The sequence below is a fragment of the Ciona robusta genome, chromosome 9, assembly GCF_009617815.1.
Source record: "Ciona robusta chromosome 9, ASM961781v2".
Classification (NCBI taxonomy): Eukaryota; Metazoa; Chordata; class Ascidiacea; order Phlebobranchia; family Cionidae; genus Ciona; species Ciona robusta.
This window is the reverse complement of record NC_143243.1, coordinates 79,913-101,075: the sequence shown is the minus strand read 5'-3', so window position 1 is coordinate 101,075 and position 21,163 is coordinate 79,913. Positions and strand designations below refer to the sequence as shown.

Genomic DNA, 21,163 nt, shown 5'->3' with positions numbered 1-21,163 from the left:
TGAGATTTGAACCTGGCACCTGAAAGTGAAACAAACCCACAACTATGTTTGACCAAAACATAACTTTATTTTGGCATGCGGATGGACCTGCAATGTTTCGGCTAATTTTGTTTACGTCAGCAGCTGCATCCAAGGTTGACAGTGAGCATGAGGTACACAAACATATTTTATTGAAACCCGATTACTGCTTGACGATAAATTGCGAGCGCGTGCAAACCGATGTAACATCGGTAATTAAAATATAAACAAATATATTTTGTGAGAAAAATATTAAAATTTTTCGCGAAAAACCATTTCCGCTGTGAAACGTGTTAAGTCATCAATATTTATGCCGAGTCACTTATTTAGCTTTCACCCCGATGTTGTTTCGAGGTGGGGTGGTCGGTCGGCTTGAACTTAAACCTCCATATTGATATTTCGCTTTCTTCTCGGAGGGTTTCAATATCTGTGATGTCATAATTAACAGGATTATCTCTTTGTAAACATCGAAAAAAGGAAGTTTACAAAAAATGAGTCTTTAAAATGCTCTATGGGGAAAACGTAGTTTAGCAAATGTGTCATAAAACCATGGATGCCAAACATTAGAATATTTACTATAACCCCCCCACCTGGAACGAACACATGAGCGACTCGTCCACGCTCATCATCCCACCTGCGTTGTCGAACTCCCCGCAATAATTGGGGGCCGAGAATAAAGTGACGAGTTGACGTTTTGCGAAGAATTCGTATCCGTCCTCCACGACCTGGGTTAATACTAATCTTATTACAAACGGTATCGCGATTCATGATGGTGGAGGAATGTATAACACGAGTGAATTGGAGAAAGTTTGGTTTGGATGGTTTTGCTTATCCACGACGCAAGTAACCTATTAAAGCCCTGCTACGACACCTGGTGGGCACGACATATGAGGTCCAGGTCGTGTCGATTAAGGAATTTACTGACGACATCGGGTCCGAAGGTGAACGAGACTCCCCGGTCATTCTCCCCCCAACCGTTGATATCCTTGTCTGGGTCCGCCCACAAGAGGTCGCACAACAATCCTATTAATTGGGTTGTAATGTATTATGTTAACAATGGTACGAGCCTTGAACCCATAGGTTACGGGTTGGAGACATGCAGCCAACAGACACCCACCAGTATCTGGAACATCAGTGGGTCGCATTATCTTGCGGATCTGGTCCATACTTTGTAAGTCAGGAGATAGACCTGGAATATAAATGTTGTGTGTTTACGTAGATAGGCGCCTAAGTTTTGATTGTCTAGGTAAGGCAAACTCATAGTTACAAATGTCAACTGCTTATTACATCATACGTAAGCTAATAAGGTAATTAGCACACTCGCACATTACGCACTGGTTAGGGTTTAACTTTCGTATTACTCGTTACGCAGCACGTTGAACGTATACACACAGTAGTAGCGGTTGTAAAGTATTGAAAGATCGCAAACTTGCAGGTGCAGGCACACGCAATATCCTACGATCTTTGTTTCTATCACAATGGCGATTGTGAGGTAATGTAACATCCTAGGTTGGGATTAGGCAATACGTAGGTTACGATAATGGATTGCATCACAATGCTGTTTGTGACGTAGTGTATCGCCGCAAGTTGGTATTTCTTACCTTGCGATAATGGATGACATCACAATACAGCTTGTGATGTAACAGTTACGTTGGTGAGTGTATGTTTAACTGGCATTAAAAGTTACGTAAATTTGGCCAGAAGCTAATCTGTAAACACTAGAGCTTCAATCGTGGACGCATAATGGTTTAACTTTATGAAATACGTAAATGGTTTGTGTTTGAATATCTTCTTATGAAGCAATTAATAGGCAATGTGCCGAATTCCAGGTTAGGCATTTGCCTAACCTGTCTTACCGCGTTAGGCGCCTATGGTTAAGTGAACAACCCCCCAATCACCAACCCACCTCCATGACAGCAGAATATCTTCTCATCAATTATCGCAGCGATAGGAAGACAATTGAAACAATCGGTGAATGTTTTCCATAACTTGATGTTAAAACGTCGTTTACCTAGAAAGGTCAGTATGACATCATAATACAACTCATTATGACATCATCACCTACATTCATCGTGGAAGCCATATATTCTGTTGATGCTCGCGCACTCGTGGTTTCCACGCAGAAGGAAGAAGTTCTCGGGATATTTGATTTTATAAGCCAGTAATAAACATATGCATTCCAATGATTGTTTCCCTCGATCGACGTAATCACCCATGAAAAGATAATTCGACTCCGGGGGGAAATCCCCATACTCAAACAATCGTAACAAGTCTGTGTATTGCCCGTGAATGTCCCCTGTGATGTCATAATGAATATTAATTTATCTCTTTAAATATTAAATTAATCAAAACAGTGAAACTACAGGTAAAAAATACTTAAGGAAAAGTGTGGTTGACGAACCAACAATGCATACGATAAGTTTTTATTAAAACAATAATTGACAGAACAAACCGCATATTTTCAGGGGAGCCTCAAGTTCCAGCAATATTGGTTGGCTGAGGAAAATCTCTCGCGATTTGATGCAAAGTGCTCTCACTTCTGATTCAGTCATTTGTACCGTACGTCCCGGTCGCCCACCACGCACTGTGTTCATAGATATTACATTAATAACATAGATATCATATTTATAACATAGAAATCATACCTTCCAATAATCTCGATATCAAATTATCGACGTCTAAATCGTGATCAGACATTCTAATTATTTAACCTTAATCTGGAGGACACGACAACATTATTACATCACAATACATGTTAAAGTAACAATGAACAAACAATTATGACATCATCATTCACTTCGTTGCGAAGGTTCTAGATATTTCATCCCGATAATTTCAAATATATCTCGTTCCGATGTTACAGGCAGGGGATTTCCCGGCACGCCCGTTGACCCCTGGGGTCGCACGGAATACTCGTTGATGGTGAACCCTTGTTCGAGGGCAAACGTACGCATGCGTTTGTTGAAAATGTCGCTTCCCGTGAAATATAAGAGTGAGGTAAAGTATTGGTCGTGAGGAATTAATCGAATATCGATTCGTCGATGTACGGTTCCCTCTAGTGAGCAAACCCCCATAAACTTGGTGTCTCCCATCGACAATGTGTCTGTGATAAACGAACCCAAACTTTTGACGATTTCGTTTAATTTTAAAGTTTTTTTCGTCTCAGAGGTGAAACACGGGTGTGTCACCAGCACGTCAATGTCACCACTAGATGTCGCACCACGTCGGTAACTTCCACACACAGTGGCGACAAACTTAGGATCCACGCCCGTTACCTTACCCACCACCATACCCTCCAACTTTTCCATCTCTTCCCTCGGAATCCTTTTTTCAAAATCATCAAAATATTTGACCCCAATATTTTGATGGTGATTCAATTTCTCAGAATTATTTTTTAAATCCTCCAAACTTTTGAAGCCAAGTTCCATCAACTTTCTTGCAGCCACCGGCCCAACACCGCTGATTCTCGTAAAAAGCGAAATTATTTGTGACGTTTCATCTTTTCGAACTTTTTCAAGTTTTTCCAGCTTTCCAGTTTTAAGAAACTCGTTTATTTTGTCGGATATCTTGGCACCGACCCCCTCCAATTTTCGCGCCTCATCCCCGGATTTGATTTCCTTTCCAAACCTTGATATAGAACTTGCGGCTTTGCGATAAGCGTTGGATTTATGAAACGCGCGATTTACATTCTTTTCATAATCTGCCAATTCGATTAAAAAATCACAAATTCCTGAATTAATATTTTCTTCGGGTGCTTTACGTTTGCTCATCCTAAACCTACTGAAAACAAATAGAATTATTTTCCATGAGAAGCTCTTTATGACGTATGTTTACACCCATTGTTTACAAACAATCCATTTTGTTTTCGAATCAAAATTTTAATCATTTTTTCCAAAGAAACTTTTTCTTACTCAGTGCTGCCATATTAATAATCTTTTCGCCGATTTCATTATTAAACTTCATGTTTTGATTTTAAAAAATAAAAAATTAAATTAAAGATTAAAAAATAGTATGTTTGCTTTTTAATTCAACCATTCTGTTAAACTATTAGAACGCGGTCTTTTATACATCAAAACATTCCAACCAAATATATTTTACAAACTTGGCAACACTGCTATAAACCAATTAACAATATCTAGATTTTCCTCGCTTATGACGTAACAGTTGTGGATCTACAAGTTTTATTGTTAAAATATTACGTTATTGTGCGTCATAGTAGTACGTGTGACGTCATAGACTGTATATATTAGTATTATTGCGTCGCTAAAAATCATTATGACATCAAAAGCCAAAGACAATTGAGGTTGTTTTTCTTTTAATTTATTCTTTTTGAACTTAATTGTCTTTGTTTTGTTATAAATAATATTGTAACATCTATTGTTACGTCATAATTCACAGATGTTTCTGGTGCATTGTCATAAAATAATGTTTTAACTTTCTATCAAACATGGTGTCTCGGATACGAGCTGTTGATTTGATTGAATTGTTGAAAGAAAAACTTGTGTTTTTATCGGGTAAATATATGATTTCTATTAAACATCATATTGTTAACACATGATGTCCATTAGGTGGCAGAGATGAGCAGGGTGGGGCGATACTCACATTTCCTGCCTCGCAAAACAACGAGAAAATTAAATCGGAAGATTTAAAATGTTTGCTTTCGTATCTGACCAGCGTACCAAGGTATTATGACACCACAATCACCCATATTATGACATCACAATCACCCACATTATGACATTACAGTGAAGAGGTTCTACAACTCGGTTTTACGGTCGTGGTCGACATGCGAGGATCAACGTGGAACGCGGTCAAACCCTTGCTTAAAGTTCTCCAAGATAACTTCCATTCCACCATAAGTTCCGTGTTCATCATCAAACCGGACAACTTCTGGCAAAAACAACGAACAAATTTTGGATCCAACAAATTCTCATTCGAGGTAAAATATTTTTACTCAAATTTAACATTTACCCCAATATGAAATTGTTTTAAATTAAAACATTCACTCAACTAGTTTTAACTCCTGTTGTGCTGTTGATAATTCCGTTTCCCATTCCAACTTAAATTGACAAACCACTTAATGACAAAGTTAAACACACATCAGGTTCACACCGTGTCCGTGGACGGGTTAACGCGTGCCATCAACCCCCGCCAACTTACACCTGAATTGGGGGGGTTGTTGTCGTACGACCACGATGAGTGGATCGAACTACGGATCTCGTTCGAGGAGTTCATCCGCGATGCATTGGATGTTTTAGACAAATTATATTCCATCGAACATCAACTCACGACTGATGTTTATGCCGCAGATCAAGAAACTGCAAAGGTTTGTTCGCGATGTCTCGTTGGTCATAACACAAACATAACATAAACTTGTCACAAAGATAAGTCCCAACACCACTCAAGATGTTTTTAGTTTTTATAAACATTGGATGTTATGTTTAATCCAACAAGCATGTTCATGGTTTGCAGATTGAATTAAGTTTTGTAGACTTTTAATTTAGTTTTGTTACGTTGATTATGATGTCACCATTATAATCAACCCTCCCAATATTAACGGATCAATATAATTGATTATTCAGCGATCAATGGTGGTTGTGATGTCATAGAGGATGTTCAAATTGTGGATTGTTTATAATTATGACATCACAAACAATATTATGACATCATAAGCAGTTCGATACAAAATGAAACTTGATCGGAATTTATCCCATTGTGTGATGTCACAATGGTGTCTATAAATATCCATTGTCGTCCATTGTTAAGTAGACTATGTCATTGTGTTGAACAATTACACGTGTTAACATGATATCTATGTAGCGAATATTTATAATATATCTATGATATTATTATGATATCTATGTAGCAAATGACGGATGATCACATAAAACTACAAAAGAAAATCACGAACGCCCCGATAGAGCAACTGGAGGCGCAAGGAAATAAATTGTTGAAACGAATCAATGGAAGTCATTGTGATGCGGATAGTGGCTTCTCAGGTGCATTATGACATCACATATAGTAGTTATAACATCACATACTGAAACAGTGGTTATGACATCACATATAGTGGTTATGCCATCATATACAGTGGTTATGACATCACATATAGTGGTTATGACATCACATGTAGTAGCTATGACATCACATATAGTAGTTATGACATCACATATAGTAATTATGACATCACATATATCAGTCGGAATGAAGTGAAATATAAAAAAGTTTTTTACCAAAAGACATAAAATGACTTCCTCAGTCTGGTATTTAAATGGAATATTACGCACACCCCCACACAGGTAGCAGCAACGGGGTGGTAAGCGGCAACTCGGACTTCCAAAGCACAATCCCTCGAATCCATAGTTTGTTGGAGAAACTACGGGCGACGAGGAACAGATTGCAAAATATTTGGCACATGAGGAAAACTAAGCTGGAACAATGCTATCAACTAAGGTTGTTTCAACACGATGCAAATAAGGTGATTGCTGTTGTTAGGTGTAATGTTCGAACATTGTTGCTCCACCAACATAGGTTAAAAAATCTTTGGTAAAAACTTGTTGTTTTATCAGAACAGCAATTTCGAACAAACACAAATCCTTTTCACTCGGTCTATTTATTGTTTCGTGTAAAATGTTGGTGAGTGATGCGTTTAAAAAGTAATTTAAGTAAACGTAAACGCGCAGATGTTCGATTGGATAAAACAAAACCGAACTTTATTTATCGGGACCTGCAACGATATCGGGAACAGCCAACAACAAGCGAGCGATCTTCAGGAAAGTCATCGACATTTTGCAACAAATTCCATGGTGGGTGGGGAGGTTACTTGTTTGCTGGACTTCCATATATAAATACATGGTTTTAATTGTTCGCCTACGGTAATATATTTGTCTCCCATCCACAGAGTGTTTACGTGAACGTACATCGCGTGATGTTGGTAGCGAATCGTTTGTTGGAGGCCGGCCATTACGCTGAGGACGAAATACGAGGAATATCGGCCAAGCTTGACCTTGGATGGAAAGTGTTCGCTGCTGCGTTGGATGAACGAAGGTATTGGGGGGGGGGGACAAAGTCTTCAGATTCAGAAGCATAAAAACCAAGGATATCGTTAGCGCTTACTTCAACGATGTTGTTACAGCCGCTTGATGGCGCTAGCGGTGAAGTTTCATCAACGAGTTGATAGGTTTGTGTCTACCTCCATCGAGTGGCGACGTGAGTGCGAGAACAACGAGAGATATCCGATGGAATCAACGACAACCGTGGCGTCAATATCCGTGATCGAACAAAGTTTGCAGAAACACACCGATCTTCACGACAGAATCACTGAAGCGTATCATGACGTAAGGGTTAGTGATGTCATAATACAATATATAACCACCATTGTTACATCAGGTTTGCGATAATGGTAAGGAACTTCTTGATTTCCTTCAAAAACCGACGACGTCATCAAATGATGATGTCATCAGTCAGCTGATCGATTACAGCAGCGCGTCGCAACAAGTTCTTGACAGCATCCATAATGTGGGTGGGGTGGCTGCCAATAGTCGGCTCCAGGAACTCAACATTAATTAGCTTGATGTTCCAGGTGTTTCATCATAATCGGGAGTTGGAGAAGTGTTGGAACGAACGGAAAACATTGTTGGCACAAAGACATCAACTACGTGTGTATGAACACGATGTGCATCAGGTATTGTGATGTCACTATGGTACATTATGACATCACAGGCAGTCTATTGGTCATATATAAATAATTAATGAGTCGTGTTAAATCCGCCGAGCTCATAATGTGTTTCAATTCACGTGAGGATAGTCATTGTTCATGGTTATGACATCACAATAGTCATTGTTCATGGTTATGACATCACACAGGTGTTACAATGGATTGGCGAACACGGGGAGGCTTTCCTTACCAAGTACTCAGGGATTGGAAAGTCGTTACACCGAGCAACTCAAATGCGGAAACGACACGAGGATTTTGAAGATGTCGCACAGAACACGTACACGAACGCTGAGAAGTTGTTGGAGGCAGCGGAACAACTCGCACAAAGTGGTGATTGCGATCCTCATGAAATATTTCAGGTTTAATGTTGTTTCTATGGTTACCATGGTGACGAACACATCATTGTTAAATATATATTTTAACAATGATGTCATCAGTTATGACATCATCAGTTCCTAAATATCTGGTTGATGCTAAGTTTTGAATGTAAAGGGTCGAAGGAAAGTTCTCGTTAGTTTGTTGCATTATGACATCATAACAACCATTATGACATCACAGGTGGCTCGTAACCTTGAAGAACAGATCCGGGATTTTGTTCGAAGAGTTGAGCGAAGGCGTAATATCCTCGACATGTCAGTCTCGTTCAATACTAACTTAAAGGAGGTGATTCCCCCATTGTGCTACATGTCTAACATAGATATCATATATAGTCATGGAGTGTAACATAGATATCATACATAGTTATGGAACGCACACGACGGAGTTAAGTCCGAACTGCAGGGCGATGATGTCGCCGACTCACTAGAGGGGGCTGAGGAGCGAGCCGATCGTTTCCGTCGGCAACGATACCGACTCATCGAATCTTTTATAGCGAGTCAGCAAGAAGCCAAGAATCTGCTGCATCATATAAGGTATTGTGATGTCATACCCATGAAATCATACTTGTGATGTCATACATAACACCCCCGCAGGTGTGCAAGTGTGGAAGACACTCGTCGAAACATGGCGCCCTCCATACAACACGTAGAAACCGTGTTACGACAGTTACAAACCGAACAAAGCAGGTTCGAGGACTTTTGTGCCGACCATGAGTCGAGACTTGACCTCGCGTTGCAGTTCCGCTCGTACGAACGCGAGGTTGCTGAGGTAAGACACCGTGTGGTAGCGCTAATCATGTTTAAATAAATATATTTTATAGAAATCTTCTATTTCTGCAGAGTGAGGTATTGAATATAATTTCAACGTTATGTTTTTATATTTTTTTACTTTGGTATTTTTATGTTTCTTATTTATTTTTTATTTAACTATTATTTCTGTGCTTGCTTAGTTTTTATTTTAAATTTGAATATCGTTTTTCGTTTGAAAAGCTTTTTTTATTATTTTTCTTTTAATTTATACTTCACGCCACAACCACTAGATGATGCTAGAGCTCGGCAACTGGGACGAGGATATGACGCGCATGAACGCAGACCTGCCGATGTATATCGACGCTACGGTCGTGGAACAGCGATTATCGCAGACGGTGCGTCGTTATGACGTGGTGCACACACAAACACTAGAGGTCGCTAACAAGGCGCAAGAAATTTTGAATCTTCTCGAACAATCGGGTACGTAAGTGAGTGATGTTAGTTTGACATATAACGTCTATGCTAGTTAATAACACTAATCGTATACACACACCAGTGTCATCACGTGTTGACTGTGAAAACTAGAAGTGGATTTATCACAAAATAATACCAACTTCCCCGCCTACAATTAACACAAAGTTTAATGAGATATTTTAACTTTGCAGAGTTGGATATGGTTTGTCACGGAAGTATTTCCGTGTCCGTTCGGGTTCGAGATTTATCCGAACAACTTCAACAACGAATGAAAGAAATCCAAAATAAGTCGTTGAACCATCGGGTCATGCTCGAACGATTCCTACATCTGCGACGACTTGAAGCTTTGGCTACTCAGGTGCGCCTTCGTGTGGTGGGTTGCGCCATCGTGTGGTGGGGTAGGCCTTCGTGTGGTGGGGTACCCGATCGTGTGGTGTTTTAACCCAGTGTTCACTGATAGATTATCCAAATTGTCATTCATACACAAAACAATCAACCACAAAGTTACATACGTGGTAACTTGTAAGTGGGCACGAGGTGTTTGAAACAGAACACCTGTGTTATAACGACTGTCGTTGCCCTGCCATGCGAGGGTAAACATAGAAATAATTTATTTAAAGGTTCAAACGTGGATATTTGGAGGGGAGGAAGCCCTTCGTTCCGCTTCACTGCACCTGACCAATCAGAGAAACGCCGAGCAGTGTCGGTTAGTCTATGAGCAGTCGGGGGCTGCAACGGAGAAAACTCGCGACGTCGTCGTGCAGGTTCAAGCGGAAGCGTCGAGGTTGAGGGAAACAGAGTTTGGGGAGTCGGCTCGTGAGGTGGAGGAAACAACACGAAGGTCGTGGCAAGCACTCGCCCGCCACGAAGAAGATCGACTTCGGTTGATTGTCAGCGCTTCCAAGTTTTATCAAACGTCATCGGAGGTTGGTGGGCAAATATCTTTAAAACTCTGTGCTTCTCAACCCCTGGGTCACCATTTGATCGCCTACTACAGTGGTTCACTAACCACATTCAACAGTTATTGTAAAAATTGATTTTTTTTTGTTTAAAAGTTGTTTAGTTTTGTTGCCAACGTTTCATATTTATTACAGGTATGCACGGTGTTGGACAGTTTACAAACCGATTATCGAAGACCTCAAACTTTTAACGGAACGAGTGACATGAAGGCTGCCTTAGGTATGCGTGATATCATAATGTATTACAACTGGGAACAAAAAATAATTATTTTACAAAAAAACTGCAAAACAGGACTGAATCTTAAAATGAACGGTCCAGAACATTTTAACCAAATATTAAAAAGTGATACAGTTACATTCTTGGTGCGCTTGAATTTTGTCATAATGTTATTTACAGAGAAACATGAGGAGCAAAAAGAACAATTCCTTCACGCATGCACCCTCGCACGTAAACTTGCAACAGAGTTTCTTAAAATAATCAAACGCACGAAGACGCATCATCCTAAAGACCAGTTCGTTATCGGTTTAAAGATGTCGTCGAACCAGAACAACCCGGATTATGTTGTTCGATGTAAGTGGTATATAAGTTTCACCAACCCTTTATAAGTTGCACCAACCCTCTTTATATAAGTTGCACCAACCCTCTTTATAAGTTGCACCAACCCTCTTTATATAAGTTGCACCAACCCTCTTTATAAGTTGCACCAACCCTCTTTATATAAGTTGCACCAACCCTCTTTATAAGTTGCACCAACCCTCTTTATAAGTTGCACCAACCCTCTTTATATAAGTTGCACCAACCCTCTGTATAAGTTGCACCAACCCTCTTTATAAGTTGCACCAACCCTCTTTATAAGTTGCACCAACCCTCTTTATATAAGTTGCACCAACCCTCTTTATAAGTTGCACCAACCCTCTTTATAAGTTGCACCAACCCTCTTTATATAAGTTGCACCAACCCTCTTTATAAGTTGCACCAACCCTCTTTATAAGTTGCACCAACCCTCTTTATATAAGTTGCACCAACCCTCTTTATAAGTTGCACCAACCCTCTTTATAAGTTGCACCAACCCTCTTTATAAGTTGCACCAACCCTCTGTATAAGTTGCACCAACCCTCTTTATATAAGTTGCACCAACCCTCTTTATATAAGTTGCACCAACCCTCTTTATAAGTTGCACCAACCCTCTTTATAAGTTGCACCAACCCTCTTTATATAAGTTGCACCAACCCTCTTTATAAGTTGCACCAACCCTCTTTATAAGTTGCACCAACCCTCTTTATAAGTTGCACCAACCCTCTTTATAAGTTGCACCAACCCTCTTTATAAGTTGCACCAACCCTCTTTATAAGTTGCACCAACCCTCTTTATATAAGTTGCACCAACCCTCTTTATAAGTTGCACCAACCCTCTTTATAAGTTGCACCAACCCTCTTTATAAGTTGCACCAACCCTCTTTATATAAGTTGCACCAACCCTCTTTATATAAGTTGCACCAACCCTCTTTATAAGTTGCACCAACCCTCTTTATAAGTTGCACCAACCCTCTTTATAAGTTGCACCAACCCTCTTTATATAAGTTGCACCAACCCTCTTTATATAAGTTGCACCAACCCTCTTTATAAGTTGCACCAACCCTCTTTATAAGTTGCACCAACCCTCTTTATAAGTTGCACCAACCCTCTTTATAAGTTGCACCAACCCTCTTTATATAAGTTGCACCAACCCTCTTTATATAAGTTGCACCAACCCTCTTTATAAGTTGCACCAACCCTCTTTATAAGTTGCACCAACCCTCTTTATAAGTTGCACCAACCCTCTTTATATAAGTTGCACCAACCCTCTTTATATAAGTTGCACCAACCCTCTTTATAAGTTGCACCAACCCTCTTTATAAGTTGCACCAACCCTCTTTATATAAGTTGCACCAACCCTCTTTATATAAGTTGCACCAACCCTCTTTATATAAGTTGCACCAACCCTCTTTATAAGTTGCACCAACCCTCTTTATATAAGTTGCACCAACCCTCTTTATATAAGTTGCACCAACCCTCTTTATATAAGTTGCACCAACCCTCTTTATAAGTTGCACCAACCCTCTTTATATAAGTTGCACCAACCCTCTTTATATAAGTTGCACCAACCCTCTTTATAAGTTGCACCAACCCTCTTTATAAGTTGCACCAACCCTCTTTATATAAGTTGCACCAACCCTCTTTATAAGTTGCACCAACCCTCTTTATAAGTTGCACCAACCCTCTTTATAAGTTGCACCAACCCTCTTTATAAGTTGCACCAACCCTCTTTATAAGTTGCACCAACCCTCTTTATAAGTTGCACCAACCCTCTTTATAAGTTGCACCAACCCTCTTTATATAAGTTGCACCAACCCTCTGTATAAGTTGCACCAACCCTCTTTATAAGTTGCACCAACCCTCTTTATAAGTTGCACCAACCCTCTTTATATAAGTTGCACCAACCCTCTTTATATAAGTTGCACCAACCCTCTGTATAAGTTGCACCAACCCTCTTTATAAGTTGCACCAACCCTCTTTATATAAGTTGCACCAACCCTCTGTATAAGTTGCACCAACCCTCTTTATAAGTTGCACCAACCCTCTTTATAAGTTGCACCAACCCTCTTTATATAAGTTGCACCAACCCTCTTTATAAGTTGCACCAACCCTCTTTATAAGTTGCACCAACCCTCTTTATAAGTTGCACCAACCCTCTTTATATAAGTTGCACCAACCCTCTTTATAAGTTGCACCAACCCTCTTTATAAGTTGCACCAACCCTCTTTATAAGTTGCACCAACCCTCTTTATAAGTTGCACCAACCCTCTGTATAAGTTGCACCAACCCTCTTTATATAAGTTGCACCAACCCTCTTTATATAAGTTGCACCAACCCTCTTTATATAAGTTGCACCAACCCTCTTTATATAAGTTGCACCAACCCTCTTTATAAGTTGCACCAACCCTCTTTATAAGTTGCACCAACCCTCTGTATAAGTTGCACCAACCCTCTTTATAAGTTGCACCAACCCTCTTTATATAAGTTGCACCAACCCTCTTTATATAAGTTGCACCAACCCTCTTTATAAGTTGCACCAACCCTCTTTATAAGTTGCACCAACCCTCTTTATATAAATTGCACCAACCCTCTTTATAAGTTGCACCAACCCTCTTTATATAAGTTGCACCAACCCTCTTTATATAAGTTGCACCAACCCTCTTTATAAGTTGCACCAACCCTCTTTATAAGTTGCACCAACCCTCTTTATATAAGTTGCACCAACCCTCTTTATAAGTTGCACCAACCCTCTTTATAAGTTGCACCAACCCTCTTTATAAGTTGCACCAACCCTCTTTATAAGTTGCACCAACCCTCTTTATAAGTTGCACCAACCCTCTTTATAAGTTGCACCAACCCTCTTTATAAGTTGCACCAACCCTCTTTATATAAGTTGCACCAACCCTCTGTATAAGTTGCACCAACCCTCTTTATAAGTTGCACCAACCCTCTTTATATAAGTTGCACCAACCCTCTTTATAAGTTGCACCAACCCTCTTTATATAAGTTGCACCAACCCTCTTTATAAGTTGCACCAACCCTCTTTATAAGTTGCACCAACCCTCTTTATAAGTTGCACCAACCCTCTTTATATAAGTTGCACCAACCCTCTGTATAAGTTGCACCAACCCTCTTTATAAGTTGCACCAACCCTCTTTATATAAGTTGCACCAACCCTCTGTATAAGTTGCACCAACCCTCTTTATAAGTTGCACCAACCCTCTTTATAAGTTGCACCAACCCTCTTTATATAAGTTGCACCAACCCTCTTTATAAGTTGCACCAACCCTCTTTATAAGTTGCACCAACCCTCTTTATAAGTTGCACCAACCCTCTTTATATAAGTTGCACCAACCCTCTTTATAAGTTGCACCAACCCTCTTTATATAAGTTGCACCAACCCTCTGTATAAGTTGCACCAACCCTCTTTATAAGTTGCACCAACCCTCTTTATATAAGTTGCACCAACCCTCTTTATAAGTTGCACCAACCCTCTTTATAAGTTGCACCAACCCTCTTTATATAAGTTGCACCAACCCTCTTTATAAGTTGCACCAACCCTCTTTATAAGTTGCACCAACCCTCTTTATAAGTTGCACCAACCCTCTTTATATAAGTTGCACCAACCCTCTTTATAAGTTGCACCAACCCTCTTTATAAGTTGCACCAACTCTTTATAAGTTGCACCAACCCTCTTTATAAGTTGCACCAACCTCTTTATAAGTTGCACCAACCCTCTTTATAAGTTGCACCAACCCTCTTTATAAGTTGCACCAACCCTCTTTATAAGTTGCACCAACCCTCTTTATAAGTTGCACCAACCCTCTTTATAAGTTGCACCAACCCTCTTTATAAGTTGCACCAACCCTCTTTATAAGTTGCACCAACCTCTTTATAAGTTGCACCAACCCTCTTTATAAGTTGCACCAACCCTCTTTATAAGTTGCACCAACCCTCTTTATAAGTTGCACCAACCCTCTTTATAAGTTGCACCAACCCTCTTTATAAGTTGCACCAACCCTCTTTATAAAGTTGCACCAACCCTCTTATAAGTTGCACCAACCCTCTATATAAGTTGCACCAACCCTCTTTATATAAGTTGCACCAACCCTCTTTATAAAGTCCTCTTTATAAGTTGCACCAACCCTCTTTATAAGTTGCACCAACCCTCTTTATAAGTTGCACCAACCCTCTTTATATAAGTTGCACCAACCCTCTTTATATAAGTTGCACCAACCCTCTTTATAAGTTGCACCAACCCTCTTTTATAGTTGCACCAACCCTCTTTATATAAGTTGCACCAACCCTCTTTATAGTTGCACCACCCTCTTTATATAAGTTGCACCAACCTCTTTATATAGTTGCACCAACCCTCTTTATATAAGTTGCACCAACCCTCTTTATATAAGTTGCACCAACCCTCTTTATATAAGTTGCACCAACCTCTTTATATAAGTTGCACCAACCCTCTTTATATAAGTTGCACCAACCCTCTTTATATAAGTTGCACCAACCCTCTTTATATAAGTTGCACCAACCCTCTTTATATAAGTTGCACCAACCCTCTTTATATAAGTTGCACCAACCCTCTTTATAAGTTGCACCAACCCTCTTTATATAGTTGCACAACCCTCTTTATATAAGTTGCACCAACCCTCTTTATATAAGTTGCACCAACCCTCTTTATAAATTGCACCAACCCTCTTTATATAGTTGCACCAACCCTCTTTATATAAGTTGCACCAACCCTCTTTATATAAGTTGCACCAACCCTCTTTATATAAGTTGCACCAACCCTCTTTATAAGTTGCACCAACCCTCTTTATAAGTTGCACCAACCCTCTTTATAAGTTGCACCAACCCTCTTTATAAGTTGCACCAACCCTCTTTATAAGTTGCACCAACCCTCTTTATATAAGTTGCACCAACCCTCTTTATATAAGTTGCACCAACCCTCTTTATATAAGTTGCACCAACCCTCTTTATATAAGTTGCACCAACCCTCTTTATATAAGTTGCACCAACCCTTTATATAAGTTGCACCAACCCTCTTTATAAGTTGCACCAACCCTCTTTATAAGTTGCACCAACCCTCTTTATATAAGTTGCACCAACCCTCTTTATATAAGTTGCACCAACCCTCTTTATATAAGTTGCACCAACCCTCTTTATATAAGTTGCACCAACCCTCTTTATAAGTTGCACCAACCCTCTTTATATAAGTTGCACCAATCCTCTTTATAAGTTGCACCAACCCTCTTTATATAAGTTGCACCAACCCTCTTTATAAGTTGCACCAACCCTCTGTATAAGTTGCACCAACCCTCTTTATAAGTTGCACCAACCCTCTTTATATAAGTTGCACCAACCTCTTTATAAGTTGCACCAACCCTCTTTATAAGTTGCACCAACCTCTTTATATAAGTTGCACCAACCCTCTTTATAAGTTGCACCAACCCTCTTTATAAGTTGCACCAACCCTCTGTATAAGTTGCACCAACCCTCTTATAAGTTGCACCAACCCTCTTTATAAAGTTGCACCAACCCTCTTTATAAGTTGCACCAACCCTCTTTATAAGTTGCACCAACCCTCTTTATAAGTTGCACCAACCCTCTTTATAAGTTGCACCAACCCTCTTTATAAGTTGCACCAACCCTCTTTATATAAGTTGCACCAACCCTCTTTATAAGTTGCACCAACCCTCTTTATAAGTTGCACCAACCCTCTTTATAAGTTGCACCAACCCTCTTTATAAGTTGCACCAACCCTCTTTATAAGTTGCACCAACCCTCTTTATAAGTTGCACCAAACCCTCTTTATAAGTTGCACCAACCCTCTTTATATAAGTTGCACCAACCCTCTTTATAAGTTGCACCAACCCTCTTTATATAAGTTGCACCAACCCTCTTTATATAAGTTGCACCAACCCTCTTTATAAGTTGCACCAACCCTCTTTATAAGTTGCACCAACCCTCTTTATATAAGTTGCACCAACCCTCTTTATATAAGTTGCACCAACCCTCTTTATATAAGTTGCACCAACCCTCTTTATAAGTTGCACCAACCCTCTTTATATAAGTTGCACCAACCCTCTTTATATAAGTTGCACCAACCCTCTTATAAGTTGCACCAACCCTCTTTATATAAGTTGCACCAACCCTCTTTATATAAGTTGCACCAACCCTCTTTATAAGTTGCACCAACCCTCTTTATATAAGTTGCACCAACCCTCTTTATAAGTTGCACCAACCCTTTTATAAGTTGCACCAACCCTCTTTATAAGTTGCACCAACCCTCTTTATAAGTTGCACCAACCTCTTATATAAGTTGCACCAACCCTCTTTATAAGTTGCACCAACCCTCTTTATAAGTTGCACCAACCCTCTTTATAAGTTGCACCAACCCTCTTTATATAAGTTGCACCAACCCTCTTTATATAAGTTGCACCAACCCTCTTTATAAGTTGCACCAACCCTCTTTATAAGTTGCACCAACCCTCTTTATAAGTTGCACCAACCCTCTTTATAAGTTGCACCAACCCTCTTTATATAAGTTGCACCAACCCTCTTTATAAGTTGCACCAACCCTCTTTATATAAGTTGCACCAACCCTCTTTATAAGTTGCACCAACCCTCTTTATAAGTTGCACAACCCTCTTATATAAGTTGCACCAACCCTCTTTATAAGTTGCACCAACCCTCTTTATAAGTTGCACCAACCCTCTTTATAAGTTGCACCAACCCTCTTTATAAGTTGCACCAACCCTCTTTATATAAGTTGCACCAACCCTCTTTATAAGTTGCACCAACCCTCTTTATAAGTTGCACCAACCCTCTTTATATAAGTTGCACCAACCCTTTATAACAACAAACCCCCCACAGGTATTTTAGAAGATTTGCTTCAACGAGAAAATAAAGTTTTACAATTATGGAACTCTTGCAGCTCGCTGATGCATCGGTGGCAACAATATCAAGATGCTGTGGATGAAATGTTAAAATGGTTGCATACCACAGGTATTATGACATCGTAAGTGGCTATTATGACATCACACTGACCATTATGACATCACAGGCGAGCCATACGTGGCAAATTTATCATCCAAGAAACCGGATCAAGACGTCCACGTGAAGATACACGCTAATATGTTGGAGTCGATTAAGGTAAGTTGTGATGTCATAATGCATGTTGTTGTTTACATTATGACATCACAGAGTCGATTATCTTCGTTCAACGCGATGTCGTCGTCCATGATCGAGCGCGACCGATCGTCTGCGACCACGATCCAACAATTACAAAACTCCGTAACCAGCAGGTATGATGTCATAATTATAAACCTTATGATGTCATATTAACCATCTATGATGTCATAGATACACAGATTTTGTTCGGAGAATTCAATTTTATCGAAAATCTGAAAAATTTGTCCCGAATTTTGAGGAATTGTCGATTTCGTCACGAACGGGTAAACATAGATATGTTATATATTTCTTGTATATTTTTATAATATTTCCATCCAAGGTTCGCTATCGTCAGGCTACGGAACTCTATCATCATCTAGTGGTTCAATGACATCACCGGACGCACAGTTTCGGGGTCAAAGTTCGTCGTTTAAGTCGGCAACTCAGCAACAATCCAAAGACAAAGAAAGCATGAGTCGGCAAAATAAGATTATGAGAGAAATCTTACAAACTGAACGGATGTGAGTTTATGCTATTTCTATGAATCTAGCACTCATATTGTTGGACGATTCTCGTTGCATCGTAACCGAACACACCAAGTGCTACTAAACCAATATTAACTTAATCATTATTCCAATACCGATGCAGTTACGTGAAGGACCTTGATTGTTGCATCACAAACTACATGTCGGAAATGAATGACGACAATCCAGCGATGCCGAGCGCATTACGGGGGCAAACGGACGTCATATTCGGGAATATTGTGGAGTTGCATCGGTTCCATAGGTATGGGGTGTTGCCTCGTGGTGTGGCTTCGTGGTGTGGCCTCGTGGTGTGGCTTCGTGGTGTGGCCTCGTGGTGTGGCTTCGTGGTGTGTCTCGTGGTGTGGCCTCGTGGTGTGGCCTCGTGGTGTGACCTCGTGGTGTGGCCTCGTGGTGTGGCTTCGTGGTGTGGCTTCGTGGTGTGGCTTCGTGGTGTGGCCTCTTGGTGTGGCCTCTTGGTGTGGCCTCGTGGTGTGGCTTTGTGGTGTGGCCTTGTAGTGTGGCTTCCTTGGTGTGGCCTCGTGGTGTGGCTTTGTGGTGTGGCCTCGTGGTGTGGCTTCGTGGTGTGGCCTTGTGGTGTGGCTTCGTGGTGTGGCCTCGTGGTGTGGCTTCGTGGTGTGGCCTTATTAATTCAGTTTACTCCCTTTTAGTGAGATCTTCTTGAAAGAATTGGAGAAGTTCGAGCAGCTTCCAGGTGATCTTGGTCATTGCTTTGTTACATGGGCATCTCATTTCAACCTCTATGTTACTTACTGCCAGAACAAACCAACCTCGAACCAGGTTTGTTGGTAAACCATCTACCCCATATATTCCCAACAACACGTTCACTATTGCATTTCATGTTTACTACAAACAATAACAAAATATATGAAACTTAAATAGCCACCTAGAAGCGTCACATATGTTGTTGCCTCGCAATGCGTAATTGTTGGGCGAAATAAGTTAATACAAGGACATGCATAACCAGCACTAACATTGAACACACGTAGCATATATTTGTAACTCAAATTATATACCACCCACACACACAGGTGTTGATGGAACATGGCGGCGATTTCTTTCAAACAATCCAATCGAACAAAAATCTTCCGGATTCAATTTCATCTTTCCTCATCAAACCCGTGCAGCGGATCACTAAATATCAACTCTTGTTAAAGGTACGGGTCGTGTGCATGTTGTTTTAAACACAATCTGCTCGCTTAAAAGTTATCGCTTATGTAACTTTGTGAGGAATTGTTTTTCTGTATGACTACAACAACAGTCATTATAACACGGGTGTTCTGTTTCATACACCTTGTGCCCGTAGGTAACGAGTTACCACGTATGTAACTTTGTGGGTGATTGTTTTTATGTATGGCTGATAACTAGTGACCAGTGGGTTGGAGCAATTGTAGTTAAGTGTGTCCAAAGACACATACACCCACAATGGTGGCATTAGGCTTGAATCGTTCCAATCTTCACTTACTACAACCACCCACCCCCCAGGACTTGGCATCGTGTTGTAAGAGCGAGATAAGCGAGATCAACGATGGTTTGGAGGTCATGTTGTCCGTGCCACGTCGTGCCAATGATGCCCTTCACTTGAGTATGATGACCGGGTTCGCCGGCGACGTTGCGCAACTTGGCGAGATCGTCATGCAAGAAACATTTCAGGTGCATTGTTGTGTTTGGAATAAACTTTTCCACAAGTTTGCGCAAACATATTCCTATGCATGGCAGATGCTACAGCATTAACGGGCAATTTGTAAACATTATGATTGGTGGCCCGGTAGCATGATTAGTTATTTATATTGTTTCTATGTTTGCTCCAGGTGGTTGACACAAAGCAATTAATCAGGAAAGGTCGAGAACGACATCTGTTTTTGTTCGAACTTAATCTAATTGTTTGTAAAGAATCGAAAGATAATTCGGGAAAAACTAAATATATTTTCAAATCAAAACATTCGGTAAGTTTGTGGTGTGTTTGTGATGATTGTGTGGACATGTTATTTCTATGTTGTAGCTGTGCGATTTGAATATTACAAACAATGAGATGCTGGATGAGAAGTTCGCCATCCTGTGGGGGGGAAGGTCTGACAACAAACTAACATTGAAATCTTCAACAACAGAAGTTAAACAGGTGGGGAGTGAAGTTAACGTGGTGGAATAGCGGGGAGGGATGTTAACGTGGTGGAATAGCGGGGAGTAAAGTTAACGTGGTGGCATAGCGGGGAGTAAAGTTAACGTGGTGGAATAGCGGGGAGGGATGTTAACGTGGTGGAATAGCGGGGAGGGATGTTAACATGGTGAAATAGCAGGGAGGGATGTTAACGTGGTGGAATAGCGGGGAGGGATGTTAACGTGGTGGCATAGCGGGGAGTAAAGTTAACGTGGTGGAATAGCGGGGAGTAAAGTTAACGTGGTGGCATAGCGGGGAGTAAAGTTAACGTGGTGGAATAGCGGGGAGTAAAGTTAATGTGGTGGAATAGCGGGGGAGTAAAGTTAACGTGGTGGAATAGCGGGGAGTAAAGTTAATGTGGTGGAATAGCGGGGGAGTAAAGTTAACGTGGTGGAATAGCAGGGAGTAAAGTT

The 21,163-nt window shown here is 40.4% G+C and overlaps 3 protein-coding genes across 4 annotated transcripts in view; 1 reads left to right on the top strand and 2 right to left on the bottom strand.

The window, feature by feature from the left end:
* Positions 1–148: 148 nt before the first annotated feature.
* Positions 149–2,864, bottom strand: LOC149730490 (serine/threonine-protein phosphatase PP1-beta catalytic subunit). The gene is made up of 8 exons (XM_089883907.1): positions 2,664–2,864; positions 2,471–2,602; positions 2,084–2,314; positions 1,925–2,029; positions 1,136–1,207; positions 890–1,041; positions 609–743; positions 149–445 (listed from the first exon to the last, which is right to left on the bottom strand). The coding sequence occupies exons 1-8, from the start codon at positions 2,713–2,715 to the stop codon at positions 341–343; spliced, it is 984 nt and encodes a 327-aa protein (XP_089740033.1). The 5' UTR covers positions 2,716–2,864; the 3' UTR covers positions 149–340.
* On the bottom strand, positions 2,735–3,888 carry LOC149730489 (DNA polymerase beta-like). Its single transcript, XM_089883910.1, has one exon. It carries the CDS (start codon positions 3,786–3,788, stop codon positions 2,808–2,810), a length of 981 nt encoding a protein of 326 aa, XP_089740036.1. The 5' UTR covers positions 3,789–3,888; the 3' UTR covers positions 2,735–2,807.
* A 507-nt stretch (positions 3,889–4,395) lies between these two features.
* The window catches only part of LOC149730488 (triple functional domain protein-like), a 25,436-nt gene continuing 8,668 nt past the window's right edge, over positions 4,396–21,163 (top strand). For both annotated transcript variants that reach the window (XM_089883854.1, XM_089883853.1), the window contains exons 1-31: positions 4,396–4,532; positions 4,587–4,701; positions 4,765–4,957; positions 5,123–5,344; positions 5,885–6,017; positions 6,318–6,496; positions 6,702–6,824; positions 6,920–7,065; positions 7,154–7,355; positions 7,408–7,536; positions 7,601–7,702; positions 7,885–8,094; positions 8,294–8,398; positions 8,477–8,646; positions 8,707–8,881; positions 9,153–9,342; positions 9,528–9,694; positions 9,957–10,262; positions 10,431–10,515; positions 10,693–10,866; positions 17,754–17,885; positions 17,944–18,032; positions 18,084–18,184; positions 18,243–18,334; positions 18,391–18,571; positions 18,699–18,836; positions 19,243–19,372; positions 19,624–19,749; positions 20,078–20,245; positions 20,404–20,538; positions 20,595–20,711. In XM_089883854.1, the coding sequence (XP_089739980.1) occupies positions 4,466–4,532; positions 4,587–4,701; positions 4,765–4,957; positions 5,123–5,344; positions 5,885–6,017; positions 6,318–6,496; positions 6,702–6,824; positions 6,920–7,065; positions 7,154–7,355; positions 7,408–7,536; positions 7,601–7,702; positions 7,885–8,094; positions 8,294–8,398; positions 8,477–8,646; positions 8,707–8,881; positions 9,153–9,342; positions 9,528–9,694; positions 9,957–10,262; positions 10,431–10,515; positions 10,693–10,866; positions 17,754–17,885; positions 17,944–18,032; positions 18,084–18,184; positions 18,243–18,334; positions 18,391–18,571; positions 18,699–18,836; positions 19,243–19,372; positions 19,624–19,749; positions 20,078–20,245; positions 20,404–20,538; positions 20,595–20,711 (4,602 nt within the window). In that variant the 5' untranslated portion in view covers positions 4,396–4,465. The remainder of the gene's footprint in view (positions 4,533–4,586; positions 4,702–4,764; positions 4,958–5,122; positions 5,345–5,884; positions 6,018–6,317; positions 6,497–6,701; positions 6,825–6,919; positions 7,066–7,153; positions 7,356–7,407; positions 7,537–7,600; positions 7,703–7,884; positions 8,095–8,293; positions 8,399–8,476; positions 8,647–8,706; positions 8,882–9,152; positions 9,343–9,527; positions 9,695–9,956; positions 10,263–10,430; positions 10,516–10,692; positions 10,867–17,753; positions 17,886–17,943; positions 18,033–18,083; positions 18,185–18,242; positions 18,335–18,390; positions 18,572–18,698; positions 18,837–19,242; positions 19,373–19,623; positions 19,750–20,077; positions 20,246–20,403; positions 20,539–20,594; positions 20,712–21,163) is intronic.

Coding starts and splice junctions, on each gene's coding strand:
- LOC149730489 (XM_089883910.1), bottom strand. CDS start 3,788: ATGAGCAAACGTAAAGCACCCGAAGAAAATATTAATTCAGGAATTTGT.
- LOC149730490 (XM_089883907.1), bottom strand. CDS start 2,715: ATGTCTGATCACGATTTAGACGTCGATAATTTGATATCGAGATTATTG. Junction 2,315..2,470: donor GGCTCCCCTGAAAATATGCG/GTTTGTTCTGTC, acceptor ATGACATCACAG/GGGACATTCACGGGCAATAC. Junction 744..889: donor TCATATGTCGTGCCCACCAG/GTGTCGTAGCAG, acceptor GTATTAACCCAG/GTCGTGGAGGACGGATACGA.